The sequence below is a fragment of the Lampris incognitus genome, chromosome 7 (genome assembly GCF_029633865.1).
Source record: "Lampris incognitus isolate fLamInc1 chromosome 7, fLamInc1.hap2, whole genome shotgun sequence".
In the NCBI taxonomy this organism is placed as follows: Eukaryota; Metazoa; Chordata; class Actinopteri; order Lampriformes; family Lampridae; genus Lampris; species Lampris incognitus.
The window spans coordinates 13,164,036-13,183,763 of record NC_079217.1 but is presented as its reverse complement, the minus strand read 5'-3'; the positions used below and the strand labels follow the sequence as shown (position 1 = coordinate 13,183,763).

General features: G+C 44.7%; 3 protein-coding genes across 4 annotated transcripts in view; 2 read left to right on the top strand and 1 right to left on the bottom strand.

Annotated features, from left to right (window-relative positions):
- Nucleotides 1–1,009: 1,009 nt before the first annotated feature.
- LOC130115907 (putative nuclease HARBI1) lies at nucleotides 1,010–3,439 on the top strand. The gene is made up of 3 exons (XM_056283766.1): nucleotides 1,010–1,315; nucleotides 2,421–3,016; nucleotides 3,382–3,439. The coding sequence occupies exons 1-3, from the start codon at nucleotides 1,082–1,084 to the stop codon at nucleotides 3,437–3,439; spliced, it is 888 nt and encodes a 295-aa protein (XP_056139741.1). The 5' UTR covers nucleotides 1,010–1,081.
- Nucleotides 2,976–6,676, bottom strand: LOC130115457 (uncharacterized). The gene is made up of 3 exons (XM_056283125.1): nucleotides 6,121–6,676; nucleotides 5,728–5,796; nucleotides 2,976–5,336 (listed from the first exon to the last, which is right to left on the bottom strand). Exons 1-3 carry the CDS (start codon nucleotides 6,479–6,481, stop codon nucleotides 5,038–5,040), a joined length of 729 nt encoding a protein of 242 aa, XP_056139100.1. The 5' UTR covers nucleotides 6,482–6,676; the 3' UTR covers nucleotides 2,976–5,037.
- A 42-nt stretch (nucleotides 6,677–6,718) lies between these two features.
- The window catches only part of LOC130115683 (SR-related and CTD-associated factor 4-like), a 58,066-nt gene continuing 45,056 nt past the window's right edge, over nucleotides 6,719–19,728 (top strand). For both annotated transcript variants that reach the window (XM_056283453.1, XM_056283452.1), the window contains exons 1-2: nucleotides 6,719–6,937; nucleotides 14,944–15,027. In XM_056283453.1, the coding sequence (XP_056139428.1) occupies nucleotides 6,908–6,937; nucleotides 14,944–15,027 (114 nt within the window). In that variant the 5' untranslated portion in view covers nucleotides 6,719–6,907. The remainder of the gene's footprint in view (nucleotides 6,938–14,943; nucleotides 15,028–19,728) is intronic.

The window sequence follows — 19,728 nt, the reverse complement described above, 5'->3', positions numbered from 1 at the left end:
ATGTTCTCCCCGTGGGTTTCCTCTGGGTGCCCCGGTTTTCTCCCATAGTCCAAAGACATGCAGGTCAGGTGAATTGGCCATAGTAAATTTTCCCTAGGTGTGTGTGTGTGTGTGGGGGGGGGGGGGGGCCTGTGATGTCCTGGCGGCCTGTCCAGGGTGTCTCCCCGCCTGCTGCCCGATGACTGCTGGGGTAGGTTCCAGCATTCCCGTGACCCTAAGAGCAGGATAAGCGGTTTGCATAATGGATGGATGGATTTATTTATAGGCTTGTATGGTTATTGGTATCATCATGCCAATTAAGTGTGCTGGGTGTCCACAGTGGTTGTGGGCCTCATGAAACATACAATATCTTTTATAACTCTTGTCTCATTTTAATTTTATACTTGATGGGTTGAACTGGTGAGAGGACCTCCAAGGGTGTCATGGTTTGTGTTGACATTGTGATATTTACGCAATTTTCACTTTGTTGTGAAGACCTTAATGTGTCACCCCCCCCCCAGAAAAAAAAGCATTTTGTAATTTTTAGAAAAGTATGTTCGCAATTATAAGGCCAATGTAGTACCACTTGGATACTCTAGGGGCAGTAGCACACGCATGCCAGTTTGTGAAACCACTGGAAATCAAATAACACAAGACCAAAAGAAGAAGAGAGGAAACTCACGAGTAAGATTGGGGGGCGTAGGAGCAGCCGCCAGAAGTTTATTCTGTCGTCACCGTGAGAGTGTGATTAAATTAGGTCCGCGGCGGCGTAGCGGTCTAAGCATCGGCTTTGTGTCGATGCAGTTGCCTACTGGGGACCGGGGTTCGCGTCCCGGTCCAACTAAGGCCGGACTCGATGAAGCCGCAATAATTGGCAACGCTGTCTTCGGGAGGGGGGCGGAGTCGGCTTGTGTTCCTCACATGAAAGCGTGTGTGTGTGTGTGTCTGTGTGTTCGGCCTGGATTCGCCTTGTCACGAAAGTGGGGCGGTGTCGCAGGCAGTACGAAGGGTGGGTGTCTGAGCCAAAATAGGGCTCGATTGGCCACTAAATTGGGAGGGGAAAAAAATCAGAAATAAATGTAAGGGTGTGATTAAATTGGGCATGGAGGGGGACGTTTGTGCGGGTATACTTCTGTCGGTGGTGGCGCGGTGCAGAGCGAGGCAGGTACAGCAAGACACCCAAATCGAAAGTCGGCGACGACTCCGCCGCCAACTGCTCCTGTCGGCCCGACGCCTGCGCCTGAGGAGACTCCGGCAAACGTGGGAGCGGAGAGGTGAACGCCACCGCCAGTGTCGGCTGCACCGACTCTGTGCTCACGACGTGTGGATGAAGACGGTGGGTGTCTATTAACAACTTCCACACGTTTAGATGTATGCTTAATGGTGGCTAATCGTCAGATTACCTGACAACCTAATTTCCGCAGGTGTTTTAAGGGACGCGCTTCATGGCCGGGTCCAGGTTTGGCAAGTGAAACTGATCAGAGAACAGCAGTTTGCAAAGCCAGTGGTTTGCTTATAAACTTGCCATTTGTGCAACCTCTATGACGTGACTTGATGCATGCTCAGTAATCCTGGTAAGGACGCCGCAGTTGAATCAGCTCATCTGGACATAACGTTTATTGAGCGAAACGTTTCATCACTCATTTAAGTACTCGCGTCTTCAGTCTCAGCTGACTGCAGGTATCCCCAACCATATAGACCGCGCAGTTGCGTAACGATCGAAACCAACGGATTGGTTTCATATGCAAGTTGGCGTGACCATTAACTAGTTACGGTTGCCATGTGTAGTAGTCACAGAGGATTGGAGAAGGCCACCTACAGGCCATTGGCCACTCTTTCAAGGATGGGGATGTGCACATCCTTGATGGGGAGGAACACTGGTTTGAACGGGGAGTCAGAGGCCATCTATGTGAAGAGGGAACAACCATCACTGAACCGGGGGGGGGGGGGGCTAAGAGTACATCTGTCGTCATCTTACAATGCTGTGATTGCAACTATTCCCCAGTCCTCTGTGAATAATACAAATGGCCATTGAAACTCTAGTTAATGATCACAGCAATTTGGATATGAAACCAATCGTTGGTTTCGGGCGTTATGCAGCTGTGCCGTGTGTAAAGGTTGGGCGATACCTGCAGCCAGTTGAGACTGAAGAAGTCACTCAGATGAGTGATGAAACCTTTCTCTCAAGAAACGTTGTGTCCGGATGAACTGATTCAACTTCCTGTGACTATATGATGTGAATAAAGAAAACATGCCCCCCCCCCGTCTCCGTGTAAAAACAGGTGTTGACATTTTGGCCTGTTTAAACAGGTGGATTTCTTCCATCGCCAGATTTTTCATCTGCTACTTGCTTTGCACGAGTGCTCTCATGCCTTCTACATCCTGCCCTCAGTCATGTTCATTACGTGCTAATTGATGTCCTCTTTTTCTTTTTCAACCAGATCACCCATACATTTCTGAAGACCCACATGCGCAGAAGAGCCAAGGTGTGGTTCTACCCAAGGAACAGTGCGTGGTGGGAAGAAACGGCAGCTGCTTTTACAGATGATCAGTGGCTGCAGCATTTCAGGGTGTCGAGGGAAACTTTCTCATACCTCTGCAGAACGCTAAAGCCTCGGCTGAAAAGACAAGACACCACATATCGCCTTTGCATACCCCTACAGAAAAGAGTGGGTTTGGCGCTCTACAAACTGGCAAACTCCTGTGACTACAAAACTTTGTCCAACCTTTTCGCCGTGGGAGTGGCCTCAGTTTGCCGCTGTGTGCACGAGTTTTGTACAGCAGTTATTGAAGTACTTAAACCACAACTTGTTGTAACACCGAACCACGCAGACCTTGCTGCAATGGCAGACCATTTCTACCAGACATATGGCATCCCACAGTGTATTGGTGTCATAGACAGTATTCACGTTCCAGTCATCAGACCGCCGCACTATCAGTCAGATCAGCCTAACGAAGAATTTTATCTGGCTATCTTATCACAAGCAGTTGTTGATGGCAAAGGTTTATTCTGGGATTTGAACATGAGCTGCCCAAGGTGGGTAAATGATTGCAGTGGATCTGGACAATCATGGGTGTCTGACCATTTCCCCAGCAGAATGCATCAAATTTGTGGAACAGGTATCGGTCACTTTATTCTCGGTGACGTTAAGTATCCTTCACAAAACTGGCTTGTCAAACCGTACCCCAACACAGGCTGGCTGACACCTGAACAAGAACTGTTCAACACTCAGATTAGTCAAGCGCGCTGTGTGGCTGACCAAGCATTTGGGAGGTTGAAGGGCAGGTGGACATGTCTGAGCAAACGAAATGACTGCAATGTTGAGGCTGTCAAGCATATGATAGAGACATGCTGCGTTCTACACAATCTCTGTGAGAAAAACATGGATGTATCCCTTCCAGAGTGGACTGCCGACAGTCAGCTTTATCCTACAAATGGCAGGCCACCAAAACATGGTGATCCTGATACCAGTTTTATGGTACAACAGGTTATGACAGAAAATGTACAGTAATTTCAACTACTTTCAATTTCTCCTGGTGCACATTTTTTTTAGCTAAAGAAATTCCGAAACGATAATCAGTACCACACTTCGAATAGCCCCCCCTTAGGTTCAGGGATGGTTGTTCCCTCTTCTGTATGTGTCTCAGCTGTTTCGACACTCCCGCCACATGCGGAATCGCCACTGGTTTATGCTTAGACAGCTGTTGTCCTTCTCCTCTCTTCGATTGGCTGGTGCACTGTTTGGATGTCTTCCTGGCTTTGACAAGCGCCCAGTTAGGATAACCTCACTTAACCAGGGCCTGTTTAATGTGGGATTTCTCCCCTTCCCCAGCCGCTGTGTCGGTGGGGACGTCGTCAGTTTAGGTCACTTAGATGAGCGATGAGACATTTTCTCTCAATAAATGTTGTGTCCAGATGAACTGATTCAACTTTCTGTAATTTCCTTACCTGGATTATTGAGCATGCATAAAGACAATGTATGTTCTTTGGTATGTTTGTGACGTACAGATATGCAATTATGATTGCTGGGTAATGTCAAATCTCTATTTGATCATGTGACCAGATGATACGGTATCGCTAGTTTAGGTGCAAAATCTGAACGTCAAGACTGACGAGCTGAGCACATCTGCAAGCTGAGCGAGCAGTCATGCATTTCAAACATACAAGAGGCAGAAAGAAAAGACAACTTCATTACTGCGCTTGAAATACTGCACAAATGATTTACACCAGGACGTGTGTGCAACAGAGGATTTTGAATTGCAGTAATGACACATCACAGTGCATGTTTTGATTGTTACTTCTTTGAAAGTTTTCACCAGCAACAACGATTTCGCCCTACGTTTCAGTCATGGAGATCAGCTCATTAATGCTTCTCTGATGTGAAGCAGACGGCAACAAGCAACTAGTTAAACTGACTGCAGAAACAATTTATCCATGTCAACAATAAATTGTTAGCTCTAGTCAGCTATGCATAGTTACAGTATTTTATATGCTATTTATCTAGCAACTTGCCTGATGATGCCTTTTATTACCTACATACCTTCCCAATAACAGCTATAGTTGTGTAAACATTCCAGCTATAGTTGGTTGATTAGTTGACTTGTTGATTTGTCTGTTTACGTTAGTGTGTCAGACCGCTATCCATGGCTCTGATAGCTTTCTTTTTGACCTCTCTCCCAATACAATAGCCTAAGTAACTCATTCAACAGTAAAATCCAAAACATTGTTGGTAAAATAAAAAATATATATATATATATACGCCTAATGGTGTGTGTGTGTGTGCTTCACAACTAGTAACTAGCATGCACTGGGGCCTGTCATAAATACCTTAAGCCACAGGCGCTTCATAAAAGTGAATCATGCTAATGCGCAGCGCTGGGCTTATGACTTTATAAAACTAATTCTGACGAGACAGCCACTTTGTTCTGAATAACCATGAGCAGACGCACTCCATTGTCATTGGCCTGGAGTAAGGCCTTATTGTGCTTTTATGTTCTTTGTAAGGCATTCGAGTTCAGGGAATATGCTGTATTAATAATCTTAATGATATAATGATCTTACATCGTGCCAGGGTCCTTTGCAATAAACTTTACAATTTGTGTCAAGCAAGACGTTAGTAGCTCATTGTCCTTTCTCCGAGCTTCCATCTCCGCAAGTCTCAGTCTTTCCTCTCGCTCCCCCTCCTCCCTTCTTAAAGCCAGCTCTTGTTGCATCTCTTCATGCCTCAACTTGGTCTCCCTCTCCCATTCCTCCCTCCTGAGCTCCTGCTCCTTCTCCAACCACTGCCTGTGGCATTCTGCCATTGCATTAAGGAACTCCTTCGTAGTGTCACTGTTGGCCCTCCGTTTACGGGTCTCTGCAAGCATGCAACAACTGTCACACGTGTTAAAATGGTTTTTGAATTACTTTAATAGCATTGATCTACTTCAATCTTTTCAGCTGGAACGCCACATTACACTCAGGAAAATTGTGATCCCAATATTGAAATTCTTGGAAAATATCGGGCCAAATATGATTAGGATCGACAAAACCAACGTTTCACTTTTCACATCCATGTGCTGATTTAAATTGGGGAATGACAGCTCCAAGAAGCAGGTGCATGAAGAGCTGCTTATGGCCGTTTTCTTACCACTACTTAAAGTGAATGATTCACCTATGGTGACTAGTCTCGTTAAGAATTTCTTCCAGCGATGCCATTTTAATATCTGGGGGAACAGCATGCTGGGAAAATCTGTTGTTCAACTTACCGGGTTTTATTCTAGGGAACAGATTTGTTCCTCTTCTCGCTGCAGGAATACCGCCGCTTTCCGAGTTTTCTGTGAAATGTATGTCAGTGGTAAAATTAAAACAAAGTAACCATATATAAAACAAACAAAGTATCTGAATTGCCACGCTCCACAGACCGCAGAAGTGGAGACAGACAGGTGAGACTACGTTTAGGGAGGGCTTAAGAGCCATTCCCTGCCTAACCTGTGGCAATTTAACATAGGAACGGCCGTAAACTTACGGTTCATTAAATCTGTAATTGATGGAGGAAAAAAACACACGTGTATAAGACTATTGATAAGTCTTGTGATTTTATAATTTCGCATGCTCGTCTGTGTTTTTATCTCACTGGGACGACGACGACACATACTTACCTCCCGGGTGAGTCAAAGACTTGTTTGTAGCTTTGGGAATTTGACAAGTCTCTGCTCCCAGCTGACCCTCTCCTCTCCCCCCGAGCACCCTGTCCATCAGCTCCAGAAAAGGGAAATTCTTCTTGCCGTCTCGCTTCGCCGCCTTGTACAGATGCCTCATCTTTTTCAGCTTCTCCCTAACTTGGGTGGTTGTGCGCTGTATCCCCGACTTGGCCAGCTCGTCTACCATAAACTGGATGACTTCTTCATTGCGACACACGCCCTCCAGTTGTTGCTGAACGGCCTCGTCGGCCCATATGTTGAGCAACGCTTTTGTTTCACTCATGGACCAATACTGGCGGCTGTTGCTCGCACTCGCCATGGCTCCCCGGCCCGTTTGAAAGCACCGGCGGGGCGCGACTGGAAGCTCGGGGAGGCCGCCGGAAAACCAAAAAAAAGAAAAAACAAAACACGATGGCGCGGGACAAGAAGCTGGCCGGGCACGGGTCGCACAGTGGAAACGCGCCGTGAAGACTAGGGCTACCGCGCGAGCGCGGCACGTCGCGTGCGGCCTTAGGCGCCGGCGCAAAGGAAGGGGAGGAGCTAAGTGTGTCGAGTTCGTGTACAGCAACGTGACAGATAAAACAAGGTCTTCTCTTTTTTTTTTCCCTCGTTCGGTGGAATTTCGCCTGTACGGTGCGACGATGAGGCGAGCTAGGTCGTCATAAGGTTTGAGAGAATAGTCAGAAAGACCGAAAAAACAACAACAACAATCAAACTTGGATCTTTTCCGTTGAAACGAACAACCATGGATGCCGTGAACGCGTTCAACATGGAGGTAAACTTTGCTAACGTCTAATCTTAGCTCAACCAGCTAAATCGGGAAGCGATAGCCGGATGCTAACGTTAGTTAACAGGTCGAGCTAACAGTGTTTAGCTTAGTAACTGATGTTGTGCGCAGATCGTTGAGTTGGTTTACATTTGAGTTTTTCATTTGATTGTGGTATACTTTACTAAACCCCCGCGGGGAAATTGTGCTCTGCATTTAACCCATCTTAGCTGTGTAGCTAGGAGCAGTGGGCAGCCGCCGCGCAGCGCCCGGCGACCAACTCCGGTTCGTTTTTTGCCATGCCTCGGTCAGGGGTACACATTAGCCCTAACATGCATGTCTTTTTTGATGGTTCAATTTGACGCGGTGATTTTTGACTTCTTTTCCCCAATGTTAAACCTATGTGTCTGTCTTTTGGTATAGAGCTTGTCTTTAAACGCAAATGCGTTTTTGGTGTGTTGTTAGCCAATCGGTCGAATTGTTGACTGCTCTCAAGGCCTATGCCCGTTGTCGAGTTTAGCTAACGCCGGAAAACGACGATCGGTTTCATATGCAAGTTGCTGTTAACATTAACAAGAGTTACGATGGCAACGTCTACTATTCACAGAGGGTTTTTGGAATAGTTGCAATAGTTTGGCTAACGGGTCGGATCCTTAAGTCGTCTGGTTAACGTAGTCGCCCGTGGTGCGGGAGACCCGAGTTCGCGTCCCGGCTGCGACGGTTCCCGGGCTGCCCCCCGAGTTCGCTACAATATAACTTTAGTAAGGATAGTAAGTAAAGGTGGGATACCTGCAGTCATTTGAGTGATGAGTGATGAAACGTTTCTCAATAAACGTTGCGTCCAGATGGATTGATTTCCCTACCTAGATTATTGAGCATACAGAAAGTCACTCGTGCTGATTAAAGGGGTTCAGCGGGCGGACATGGAAACTTCATTAAATGCACAGTAGGATGCAGTTTCTAGACTTTGCGACAGGCAAAAGTGCAAGTCTGAATACTTCGATGGCATCCAGTGCTTTACCTGTGCCCCCGTCCACAGGGTTATTAGTGGTTGCGTCAGGAAAGGCATCTGGCGTAAAGTTTTGCCAAATCAGTATGCAGATTGACAAAACCATACCGGATCGGTTGAGGCTCCATACCGGATAGGTCAAGGCCCAGATTAACGGTGGCCGCCATTGGTGCTGTGCCCTCGCAGGGTCCTGTTGGAAACTGTAAAATCCACTGTGGCGACCCCAGAGAAACGGGGAACAAGCCGAAAGAAGAAGATGCAGTTTTTAGATGTTTTTTTTTACAGTATCTAAGTTCTGATAGTAAGTTAGTTAAAATCACCCAAATATTGGTGTAGGAAAAGCCAATCGTCGATCATCCCTTCAATCATAGATATACGATCCCATCGTTACAAGCCTAGTGGGCACCATCACAGCACACTCACTCAACATAATCGCACGCAAAGTTCTTCAGAATAATCGAGCAGATTTATTATACACGTTGGTATTTTGAATCCTTTATCATTTTCTCACTTTTCCAGCATGAATTGGTTTGTTGTATTTATCTGGGACAAAGGAATAATTTCATCTAAAGATGCCATTTTTGAAAGTCTTGGTAGCTGAGTCACTTCGGAAAATACACATGAATCATAGGCATCCTTGAAGGGACACTGGGATTGGTTTTAGTATAACACATGTGTTTTCGTGTTTGATGCTCACTTGGTCTGCATGCAATAAGGACAAGGTGTAATGCTGCAAATATTCAGTCCATTTCTTCACCCCTAATCATCCCCTCCAAAACGCCGATCTAACCCAATCAAACCCATCTTCTCACAAAACGTAGCATTATGAAGGGGGGAGGGGTCGAGTTCAAGAAGGGTTTAAATTGTCTTGCTTTCTGTTTGCATGTTCCAGCTATTATGTATGCTTGCACCGAGTTTTGATTGACGTGAGTTGTGAAAGAGCTTTGATTCACTGAAAGCCATGATTAGTCGGTATGCTTTCATTAAAGTTTATTTGTTCCAGTGATGATGGTTACAACTCCTTCTGCACCCTCTTTCTTCTGCTTCCCAAAAAGTCATCTTTGATTTGAGGCTTTTTTTGATGTGGTTCGTGTTTCCAGTTCTCAGTAAATTGTACAAAACGTGAGCAAGTAGGTCATTTTAACAGAGTTCAGATTAGGTCATAGTGGGTTTAATGGTGTGTTTAAATACTACACGTTATAGGGAGGCATGTAACAGGATTATTTGAGTTTTGTCAAGAAGGGAAATAGGACTTTATTAGTATCTCCGAGGGGAAATTCAAGGGGGAGGGGGGAAAAAAACCTACATTCACACTCCTGTCTCCCATGACAGAGAGATAGTCACACACACCATATGATTACAGCGTGTTCCAGAGTACTCTGTGCATCAAAGACCGTTGAATCCCACTTATTGGATTAGGATTCCGTTTGTAATTGACACGTTATTGACACATCTCCTATTACTCTGACCAACATCACTTTCACAAGACTGATTACTCTTAACAACATGAGGCGTTTTTACAGATTCCACAATAACGGTGTAATGGAGACTTGTCTTTACACTGGCTTTGTTCTTTACATTGAGCCAAGCAAAGGTGGCATAAAGGTGCCCCAGTGTGTGATAGGGCTGTGCAAAAAAAGGGAAAAAAATCAACACAGCTCAGTATTTCAGTGTGTTCATAAAATAAGAATATTTTATGCGCACACTTTATTTTCATATGATGTTATGGCATCCACATTTCAGTTCAGTGTATTCAGTAACAGTGTGAAACGCAAATACCGTTCTTATGAATTGGGGTGGAAATTTTTGATTAAATAGCTTTGATTCAATTTGTCTGCTGAGTTATCAAAATAAATGATGTAAATATTAGACTACCCAGGTGGTAACAAGCTATATTTCCAGCTGTATTTTTAAATCAGTAAATTATGTAGAGTATTGCAATGTATTGCAATATACCATGACCCATGTATCTTGATATATATCATATCGTGAGGTCCTTGCCAATACCTAGCCCTAGTGTGTGATTTTTACATACATAGATGGCATGGTGGTGTTCCAGAAGCAGAGGCATCACGACGTGTAATACAACAGCGTCTGCTGTCCCGTCCTGCCGGCTGTCCCTTTTTACACAGATGACGATTCAGCTTTGTGATTAGCTCTGTTACTGGCTTAATACCGGAACAGAAATGACCCCCCATGCGGTCTTCGTACCTTTTACACAGAACGGCGAGGCTTAATGGCACAACATTCGTGCCTTGAAAAGGCTGTGTGGACTCATCTCTGACATCTCCATATGAATTGCAAAGGGGGTCGTAACAACTGTTGAGATGAGGACAGTAACTCATACATCAGCAATAATGTGCAAGTCATAGAGGCTCTTTTTATTGGTCAGTTGGGACCATCTGTACACAAAATTACATCTTTATATTTGACCTTTTTTTTTAAATTTACGATGAAATGTGTTTACACGGAATACAAGATGATGTTGACGCTGTTATTTCTATGGTGTTTAATACAAATACTCTTAATGCTCAGAAAGGGGAAAATGCTCGTACTGTTTGATTTGAATGACAATGTTGTGCACCTGCATTTTAAAATTTTACTAATTTTTTGCAATCTATGTTCCAACATAGTTAAGTGTGATGACATAAGGATTTAATTAATGCATGTTTAATTTTAGTCACATTAATTATCAAATGTTTATCCAAGAAAACTGTTGTTTTCTGCTGTTTTACTACAGACTGCAATCTTGACATAATTTCATGAGGAAACAGGCCTTTATGTGACACAAAAGAAGGTTGACTCAGTTCTTCTGGATACCTTTTTTGACGGATATGTTTCATCACCTATGTATAGGGATGCTCCGATCAATCGGCCGCTGATCATTATTGGCCGATTATCATTGTAAATAGTTTGGCTTTTATAGAGAGCTTCGATCAATCAGAAGAGCCGATCAGATAACGCAAAATACGTGAGACATTTCTCAATGCGCGGCAAAAGAAGTTGGCTTCACCAGTCTTGCAGTTCTACAAGGTGCTCGAAAAAGACACTAAAATGGCTATATGCAATGTGTGTGAAGCAGAAATCCCTCGTGGTGGAACGCAACAATGACATTTTAATACAACGAACCAGACATTTGAGAATTCGCCATGTCAAAGAATACGGCAAGTGCGAAAGGCAAGCCAGTGCAAAGTCAGTAAAGCGAGTTAACCCTTTAGCGACTCGGCCTTCCTTCACTCAGTTGTCAGTTAGGGAGACATTTAAACGGCAGGAACCCTATAGCGGCGACAGTAAGAAGTCAAAAGAAATATCAGCCTGGAATTCATTGGCCTTGATCAGCAGCCTCTTTAAGTAGTGCAAGATGAAGGGTACCGACGACTTATTACCTACTTGGAGCCACGCAGGGCGTAAATATTTCATGGACATATGCCTGCCGCAGTTATACCAAACAGTGTATAGGCATATTGACAGCATTTTGAAGGACGTCGCATCAATTAGTTTTACAAGTGACATCTGAAGTTCGAGTGCATGTCCCAAGTCATGGCTTTATTGCCATGCTTGAACATAGTGGTGCCGGTCGAGGGGTCGGCAAACTTGGTTTTCCCCGCAAAAGGTGGCCCACACTGAGAACAATACGTGCAGTACATGGTGCCTTTTTCTTTGCTAAGTTGCATGGATATTGCACAAGCCATTCCTGTTGGAAGGAATACGTCTTTGCCTTTTTCACATCACCTGCTGCTTCCTTGTCAGAGCTGTCATCAGTTTGGGTCGGTGGAATAGGAGGAGGGTCTGAAGGAAGGTCTTTTCTTTTAAAAAAACAAATCAATAGTTTGTTTCATTGTTCATTTCACAGTGAGAGCAAGTCAAGTCCTACTGAGTGGCAACTGACATCCCGTGCGTGACCCCCCCCCCACATACACACACACAAAATGCTGCTTTGTTTTGGTCATGTCACGAGACCCTTGCAGTAACTCCTCTCTCTCTCACACGTGGGTACACACACACACACACACACACACACACACACACAAGTTCTCGCTCTTTCTGGTTTTCACATAATTTAAAAAAAACTCGGGTTATATTGCAAGTTGCCACCAGTCTGCCTAGGTTTAAAATTTACTTGCACTGACGCCAAAACTAGGTGCAAAATGCGACTAAATGTTCGCACTCTGGAGCCCTGCCACAGCTACGTGTTCTGCTTTCAGGTATCCTGGCTGCCTGTTCAGGCCCCGGCCAGGAACGGCAGTATGATGAGAACAGTTCGGAGGCGAGTGGCTCCGAGCCCCCAGAGAAAGTACCATGAGCTGGCTCTTTGCAGGCTATGTATGCTGAATAACTGGGTGAAGACATGGAACATGGCAGCGACACCAGCAACCAAACCGCATCACAGATGAACCTCTATTTGTCAGAGCCTCTTATTCCACAAAGCGGACAGCCACCTGTTTTCTGTCAGGACAATAAAAGCCGCTTCCCGCACTTGTAGAAGCAACACAAGCCTACCTCTGCGCGCTATGCACAAGTGTAGATGGTGAGCGACTTTTCAGCACAGCAGTGAATGTTGTAGATGAGAAGAGGAACAGGCGGACTTCCAAAAATGCAGAGATGCTTATATGTATAATGAAAAACTTGCCGTCGTGCTTAAGAAGTAGGCTAAGCTAAAGAATGGTAGCCATGACGGTTTGTAAAGACATGTAAATGATGAGGAATGCTTTATACAGTATTTGGCCATAGCCTTTCTTTGTTGCTGTTTTTTATTGTCTAAATTTGTAGTAGGCCTAAATTTAGAAAGGCCTTGTATTTTGTTCCGTCTATTGGAATTGATTTTTATTGCCTTATATAGGCTTTAATGGTTTCTTATGCTTTGAAACATAGTGCATAGTGTTGAGCACATTCAGCTTTTATTCCATTGAAAGGCAAAAATATTTGCTAAACTGCTCTTTAGCTGAGCATGGGCTATTATATTGGTCCATCTATCCATTATCTGAACCGCTTATCCTACTCTCAGGGTCGCGGGGATGCTGGAGCCTATCCCAGTAGTCATTGAGCAGCAGGTGGGGAGACACCCAGGACAGGCCGCTAGGCCATCACAGGGCCCACACACACACACATTCATACCTAGGGACAGTTTAGTATGACCAATTCATGTAATTTAATTTTGGACTGTGGGAGGAAACCGCAGCCCCTGGAGGCAACCCACGCAGACATGGGGAGAACATGCAAACTCCACACAGAGCACGACCCAGGATGACCCACCAATGTTGGACTACCCCAGGGTTTGAACCCAGGACCTTCTTGCTGTGAGGCGACCGCACTAACCACTGCGCCACCATGCCACCCATATTGGTTTCAGTTTCTTCATAATCTACATGACCTAATAAGAGAATGGAATATGTTGCATATGTTGCCTTCCGATAAATAAACACTTGTCAATATATGATACTTTCTCACCTCTTAATTATATTTCTGCAATGCTGTTAAGAATAGTTACTTTTATTGCTATAAATAGTAAATAAATAAATAATGGTACATGATAAATAGAACACTTTAAATTGAAGATCAGCCCCCCCACCCACCCTGTGATCGGTATCGGGCGATTCTGATTCCAATGATCGGCGATCCGTGCTCGGCCCCAAAAACCCTGATCAGAGCATCCCTACTCATCTAAGTGACCTCTTCAGTCTAAATTGACTGCAGGTATCCCCACCCTTATAAACAATACAATTGCATAATGACCGACACCAAGAGCAGTTTCATATGCAAATATGGGCATGACCATTAACTAGAGTTTCAGTGGTCATGTGTACTATTCACAGAGGATTTGGGAATGTTTGCAATCACAGTACTGTAAGATGGTGACAGATGTACTCTTAGCCCCCCCCCGTTTCAGGGACGGTCATTCCCTTTTAACATAGATGGTCTCTTTGACTCCCCATTCAAACCAGCGTTCCTCCCTATCAAGGATATGCACATCCTTGATAGGGATTCCTGAAAGAGTGTTCACTGGCCTGTAGATGGGTGTAGACTGTGGATTCCTGGACCTGATGTTGGTTCTCCTGTGTTGTGCCACTCTCTTGTCCAGCATCTGTTTAGTTTCCAAAAATTTACAAGTCACGGCAATCCTCCTGGCACTTAACAGCATGCACTATATTGCTCTGTTTGTCCTGCGGGACCCGATCCTTGAGGTGAACCAACTTTTGGTGCAGCGTGTTTTGGGGTTTGAAAGTAACTGAGATGCTGTGTTTGGAAAATATGCATCTCAACTTTTCCGACACTCCCACCACATATGGAATCACCCCTGGTTTACGCAAATCCTCTGAAATTAGTACACGTGGCGATTGAAACTCTAGTTAATAGTCACACCCATATTTGCATATGGAACTGGTTGTTGGTTTCGATCATTATGCAACTGTATTGTTTATAAGGGGTGGGGATACCTGCAGTCAGTTTAAACGCAAGAGGTCACATATGCCCCTTTTTCAGTACATGGTACCGGCTCAACTCGACTTGACTTTTTCGTTTTCTATTACTGGAAAGTACCAGCATTTTGGTAACTGTTACCACTTTTCTGGTACCACCTTTGTTGAGGTTCCAAAAAAAAAAAAAAAAAACTGGAGCGGGTACCAAAATCAATGCAGACCTGCTACACTGAGGGGGTACTGTTACGGTCGTGGAAAACGACACTCGTCGAGTTGAGCTGGTACCATGTAGTGGAAAAGGGGCATTAGATGACTGATGAAATGTATCTGTCAATAAACGTATCCAGATGAACTGATTCAACCTTCTTTGGGTTTCTTACCTGGATTATTGAGCATGCATCAAGACTTTTATGTGACTGTGCTTGGCAAGCTGCAAACAGTAATTAAAACAAGCAATGTTCTTATATGTCCTCATTAATCAATGTCATTACCCCATACATATATTGATGTTTTTTTTGTTGTGTAGGCCATATCAAAATGTTTTACAAATGATCTGAGAGCTTTGTTTTTTGTTTTTCAAAATTCCTCAGTTGTTCTCCATGATTGATATGAAGCCTCCAATATCCCGTGCTAAGATGATGTCAGTAACAAAATCGGCAATAAAAGCTATCAAGGTAAGGTGACCATGACATTAATTTGATTAATACCTTAAAACTGTACAAGATATTGCTATTATTGGTGAGCTGGAATTGGCTGTACCCTTTTTAATTGGATCAGAGCAATAGGCTATAATTTTTGATGCATAGTGTGTTTTGTTTTGGCAGAATTATTTAGACTTAGACTGTTTTTATTTGTCATTGCCTTATATGCATGTCTCATGCATACAAGGGAATTAAATTAAATTTCACAAGGACCTCAGTGCCACATAAAAACAAATAATATACAATAAATATTAAATACGAAAAATGCATTAAAAACAAGAATTACTTCACAGACCTAAACGTCACAAGCACACCTGACACGGACAGTGAGTAAGACGGTCAAAAAGTCATTTTATGGAAGTCTAAGTGTTTAGGCTTGGACAGGTTGACGGACAAGATCAGGCAGGAGTCTCCATGGACGGTGATGTTCGCGGATGACATTTTGATCTGTAGCGAGAGTAGGGTGCAGGTTGAGGAGAGCCTGGAGAGGTGGAGGTATGCACTGGAGAGAAGAGGAATGAAAGTCAGTAGGAGCAAGACAGAATACCTATACGTGAATGAGAGGGAGGACAGTGGAATGGTCAGGATGCAAGGAGTGGAGGTGACAAAGGCATTTGAATTTAAATACTTGGGGTCAACTGTCCAAAGTAACGGGGAGTGCAGAAGAGAGTGCAGGCAGGGTGGAGTGGGCGGAGAAGTGTCAGGAGTGATTTGGGACAGAAGGGTACCAGCAAGAGTTAAAGGGAAGGTTTACAAGATGGTTGTGAGACCAGCTATGTTATATGGTTTGGAGACAGTGGCACTGACGAAAAGACAGGAGGCGGAGCTGGAAGTGGCAGAGTTGAAGATTCTAAGATTTTCACTGGGAGTAATGAAGAAGGACAGGATTAGGAACGATTATATTAGAGGGACTGCTCAGGTTGGACGGTTTGGAGATCAAGCAAGAGAGGCAAGATTGAGATGGCTTAGACATGTGTGGAGGAGAGATGCTGGGTATATTGGGAGAAGGATACTGAATATGGAGCTGCCAGGGAAGAGGATGGCCAAAGAGGAGGTTTATGGATGTGGTGAGGGAAGACATGCAGGTGGCTGGTGTGACAGAGGAAGACGCAGAAGACAGGAGGAAATGGAAACGAATTATCCGCTGTGTCGACCCCTAACGGGAGCAGCCGAAAGTAGTAGTAGTAGTAAGTGTTTAGGCTGTTGAGGAACTTCACAGCCTGAGGAATGAAACTGTTGCACAGTCTGGTGGAGGCAGCATGGATGCTCCAGTACCTCCTGCCAGAGGGTAAGAGGGTGAAGTGGATGTGGGAAGGGTGGGTGGGGTCCTTCACGATGCTAAGAGCCTTCCGGGTGCACCTTGCATCAAAGATGGCCTGGATGGATGGGAGAGCAGTTCCTATGATCTTTCCAGCTGTCTTCACTTTCCGCTGTAGGGATTTGTGGTTGGAGGCCTTGCAGTTCCCATGCCAGACAGAGATACAGCTGGTCAGAATGCTCTCTATGGTGCCTCTGTAGAATTTAATGAGGATGGGTGGGGAGAGACTCGCCTTCTTCGGACGCCGCAGGGAGTAAGACGCTGCTGGGCCTTCTTGGAGAGCGCAGTGACGTGAGGACCAGAAGAAGTCTTCTGTGATGTGAACTCCCAGGAACTTAAAACTGCTGACTCTCTCCACGTCCATACCATTGATGGTCAGAGGGGTATGGTGGGTGCTGGTCTTTCTAAAGTCAATAATGACCTCCTTAGTTTTTCCTATATTTAGGGAGAGGTTGTTGTTTTTGCACCTTGCCGCCAGTTGATTCACCTCCGCTCTGTATGAGGATTCGTTGTTGTTGCTGATGAGACCTACCACTGTGATATAATCAGCAAACTAATAACTAATCACCTCTCGAAATTAAAGGGATGAAAATCTCCTTGTGAAAGGAAATTAAAGAAAACCACAACCACTGGAGAGTCGGTCTGGTTCTTTAATTTTTTTTTTTAATAAAGTGCATCCTCAGAGAGTAAAAGCACAGTAACAGCAGAGGAGTCCCCCAGAGACTTTCTCAAATGTTGGGAGCTGAGCAGCTTTCTTCTGTATGCTGGATTGAATTGATGGTCAATGAGAGACCACACTGAAAGAATACAGAAACTTTGTTGATTTAATAAAAGGGCAAAGAACATTTTCCACCTGACTCCCTAAGTACCTGGTGCCGTTTTCATGAAATCTTAAGGTTAAACGTGGCTCCTAATGGGTTGATTTAATAGAAAATCCCAAAAATAATGTTAATATCAGTCCTCATTTTTAAACTCCCAAGTTTTTGGGCTAAGAGTAATTCCTGAAGTATCTAAGCACTAAACTTGCTCCTAAATCTGCAAAACATTCAGTCAAGAGGACTCCTAAATCACAAAGACCAAATCATAACAGTCTCAGAAATGGCTACTGCTTTTAAACTTGAGTGTTAATCCTGGGCCAAAATTTGCCTTTGATTATTCATTTTCTGTCATGGACAAGATGTGCACGAAGTTATAGCTAGTCTTATTTCTTAAGTTGATTTCCATTTGCTCTGCAATATGTCAGGCTTGTTCCTGTCAGCCATGGTCATTCCAGGTTTATCAATGAAACGGCTGCATTTTAACGCCTACACGGCCTATCCAACAATTATTTTAGGAGGTGCCAGATGTAGAAGAGGCTGCATTAATTAGCCCAATAAAAAGCCTCCTTGATGTAAATAATGATGGATTACATTTTTATATAGCGCTTTATCTAGACACCCAAAGCAGTTAAAAGCGTAGGGGGAAACTCACCTCAACCACCACCAATGTGTAGCACCCACCTGGGTAATGCATGGCAGCCACTTTTGCACCAGAATGCTCACCACACATCAGCTTGAGGTGGAGAGGGAGGAATCATTGAGCGAATTATACAGGGGGATAATTAGGTGGCCAGATGGAGACATCGAATTTGGGAATTTTTCTTGGACACCGGGGGGGCCCCCTACTCTTTGCGCTAAGTGCCATGGGATCTTAGGCCATGGGGAAGACTGCCCCCCCACTGGCCCACCAACACCACTTCCAGCAGCTCTGTTTTCCCGGGAGGTCTCCCATCCAACTACTTGCCAAACCCATACCTGCTTAGCTTCCTTCATTCGACAGAGCCAGCGTACATGTTGGTATGGCTGATGGCAATATAATAGGTGGCACTTAATTTTTTTTCCAAAGCATGCTTAAGTCCAAAGATTCACAAATATTGAGTTTTTTTGCTAAACTTAAAATACCTCTCCTTGACAGTACTTTCAGAGACACAAACAAGTAGGGTTTGGAACCATCAGGAACCTCCTGAGTAGATATTGTAAAGATATTTTAGAGCCACTTCAAATATCACAATATTGTAGATATTGCAGTGCAATATTAATTTTTTTAAGCTTCTTCCCCTCCTATCTACTATAAAATATAGAAACTTCAATAATCCAAAGAAAATATACAAGAAAATGAATTATAAACGCCGTGTATGAAAGTTTAAAAACATGAATATGCTTCCCTGAGCAAACATTCAAACAATTCAAATTCAAATTCACGACCTGGCAAATGCACATGGCTCCATTCCATACAAGCTGGTGCAGCTCACACTGACCAAACATCATGTCCCCAGCAGAATCAAAGTCCTCACACCACTGATTACTAGCAACTTCAGGATGAGGGTCTCTTCAGGAGCAATTTCATCAAGCTGGCACAAGGTGTGGAGATCAACATCCTCACAGGGTGCACTATCTCCGTAACATCATTCTCCCTATCCATGAACATGCTCACTAAATCTGCTGAACTGGAGTGCAGAGGGCCCAGAACAAATTCTGCTCAATGACAACCACCAATCAGGACAATCACGTATGATCTTCCAGTCACAACAGAATCATTCCCAAGCTGCCGGTGGATTCTGCAGAGGCTCAAAAAGCTGGTGGAGTGGGCCCATATGCGTTTCAATCCAGCCAAATCAAGATCTATGGTGCTGAGGAAAGGGAAAGTGGAGGACAAGTTCCGGTTCAACGTCACAGGCATAGCCATCCCAGCATAGGTAAGGTTTTTGACCGCTCTCTGAGGGACACGACATCCCTCCTGTCCCCCTGCACCAAGTTGGATGGCTGGCTGAAATCCGTGGACAAGTCTGGCCTACCTGGGAAGTTAAAGCCTGGGTGTAACAGTGCAGCATTCTTCCCAGAATTCTGTGGCCCCTCCTTGTCTCTGCAGTTCCAATCTCAATAGTCAAGACCTTAGAGAGGAGGGTTAGCAACTACCTCAGGAGATGGCTGGGGCTGCCAAAGAGCCTGAGCAGTATCGCACTGTACGGTCACCACAACAAACTGCAACTGCTCTTCAGATTCTTGGAGGATGAGGCGTCTGGGTAGCGTAGCAGTCTATTCCGTTGCCTACCATTGCGGGGATCGCGGTTCGAATCCCCGTGTTGACTCCGGCTTGGCCGAGCATCCAGACACAATTAGCCATGTCTGTGGGTGGGAAGCTGGGTGTGGGTACGTGTCCTGGTCGCTGCACTAGCACCTCCTCTGGTCGGTCGGGGCACCTGGGGGAGGGGGAACTGGGAGGAATAGCGTGATCCTCCCACACACTACGTCTCCCTGGTGAAACTCGTTACTGTCGGGTGAAGCAGTGGCTGGCGACTCCACATGTATCGGAGGAGA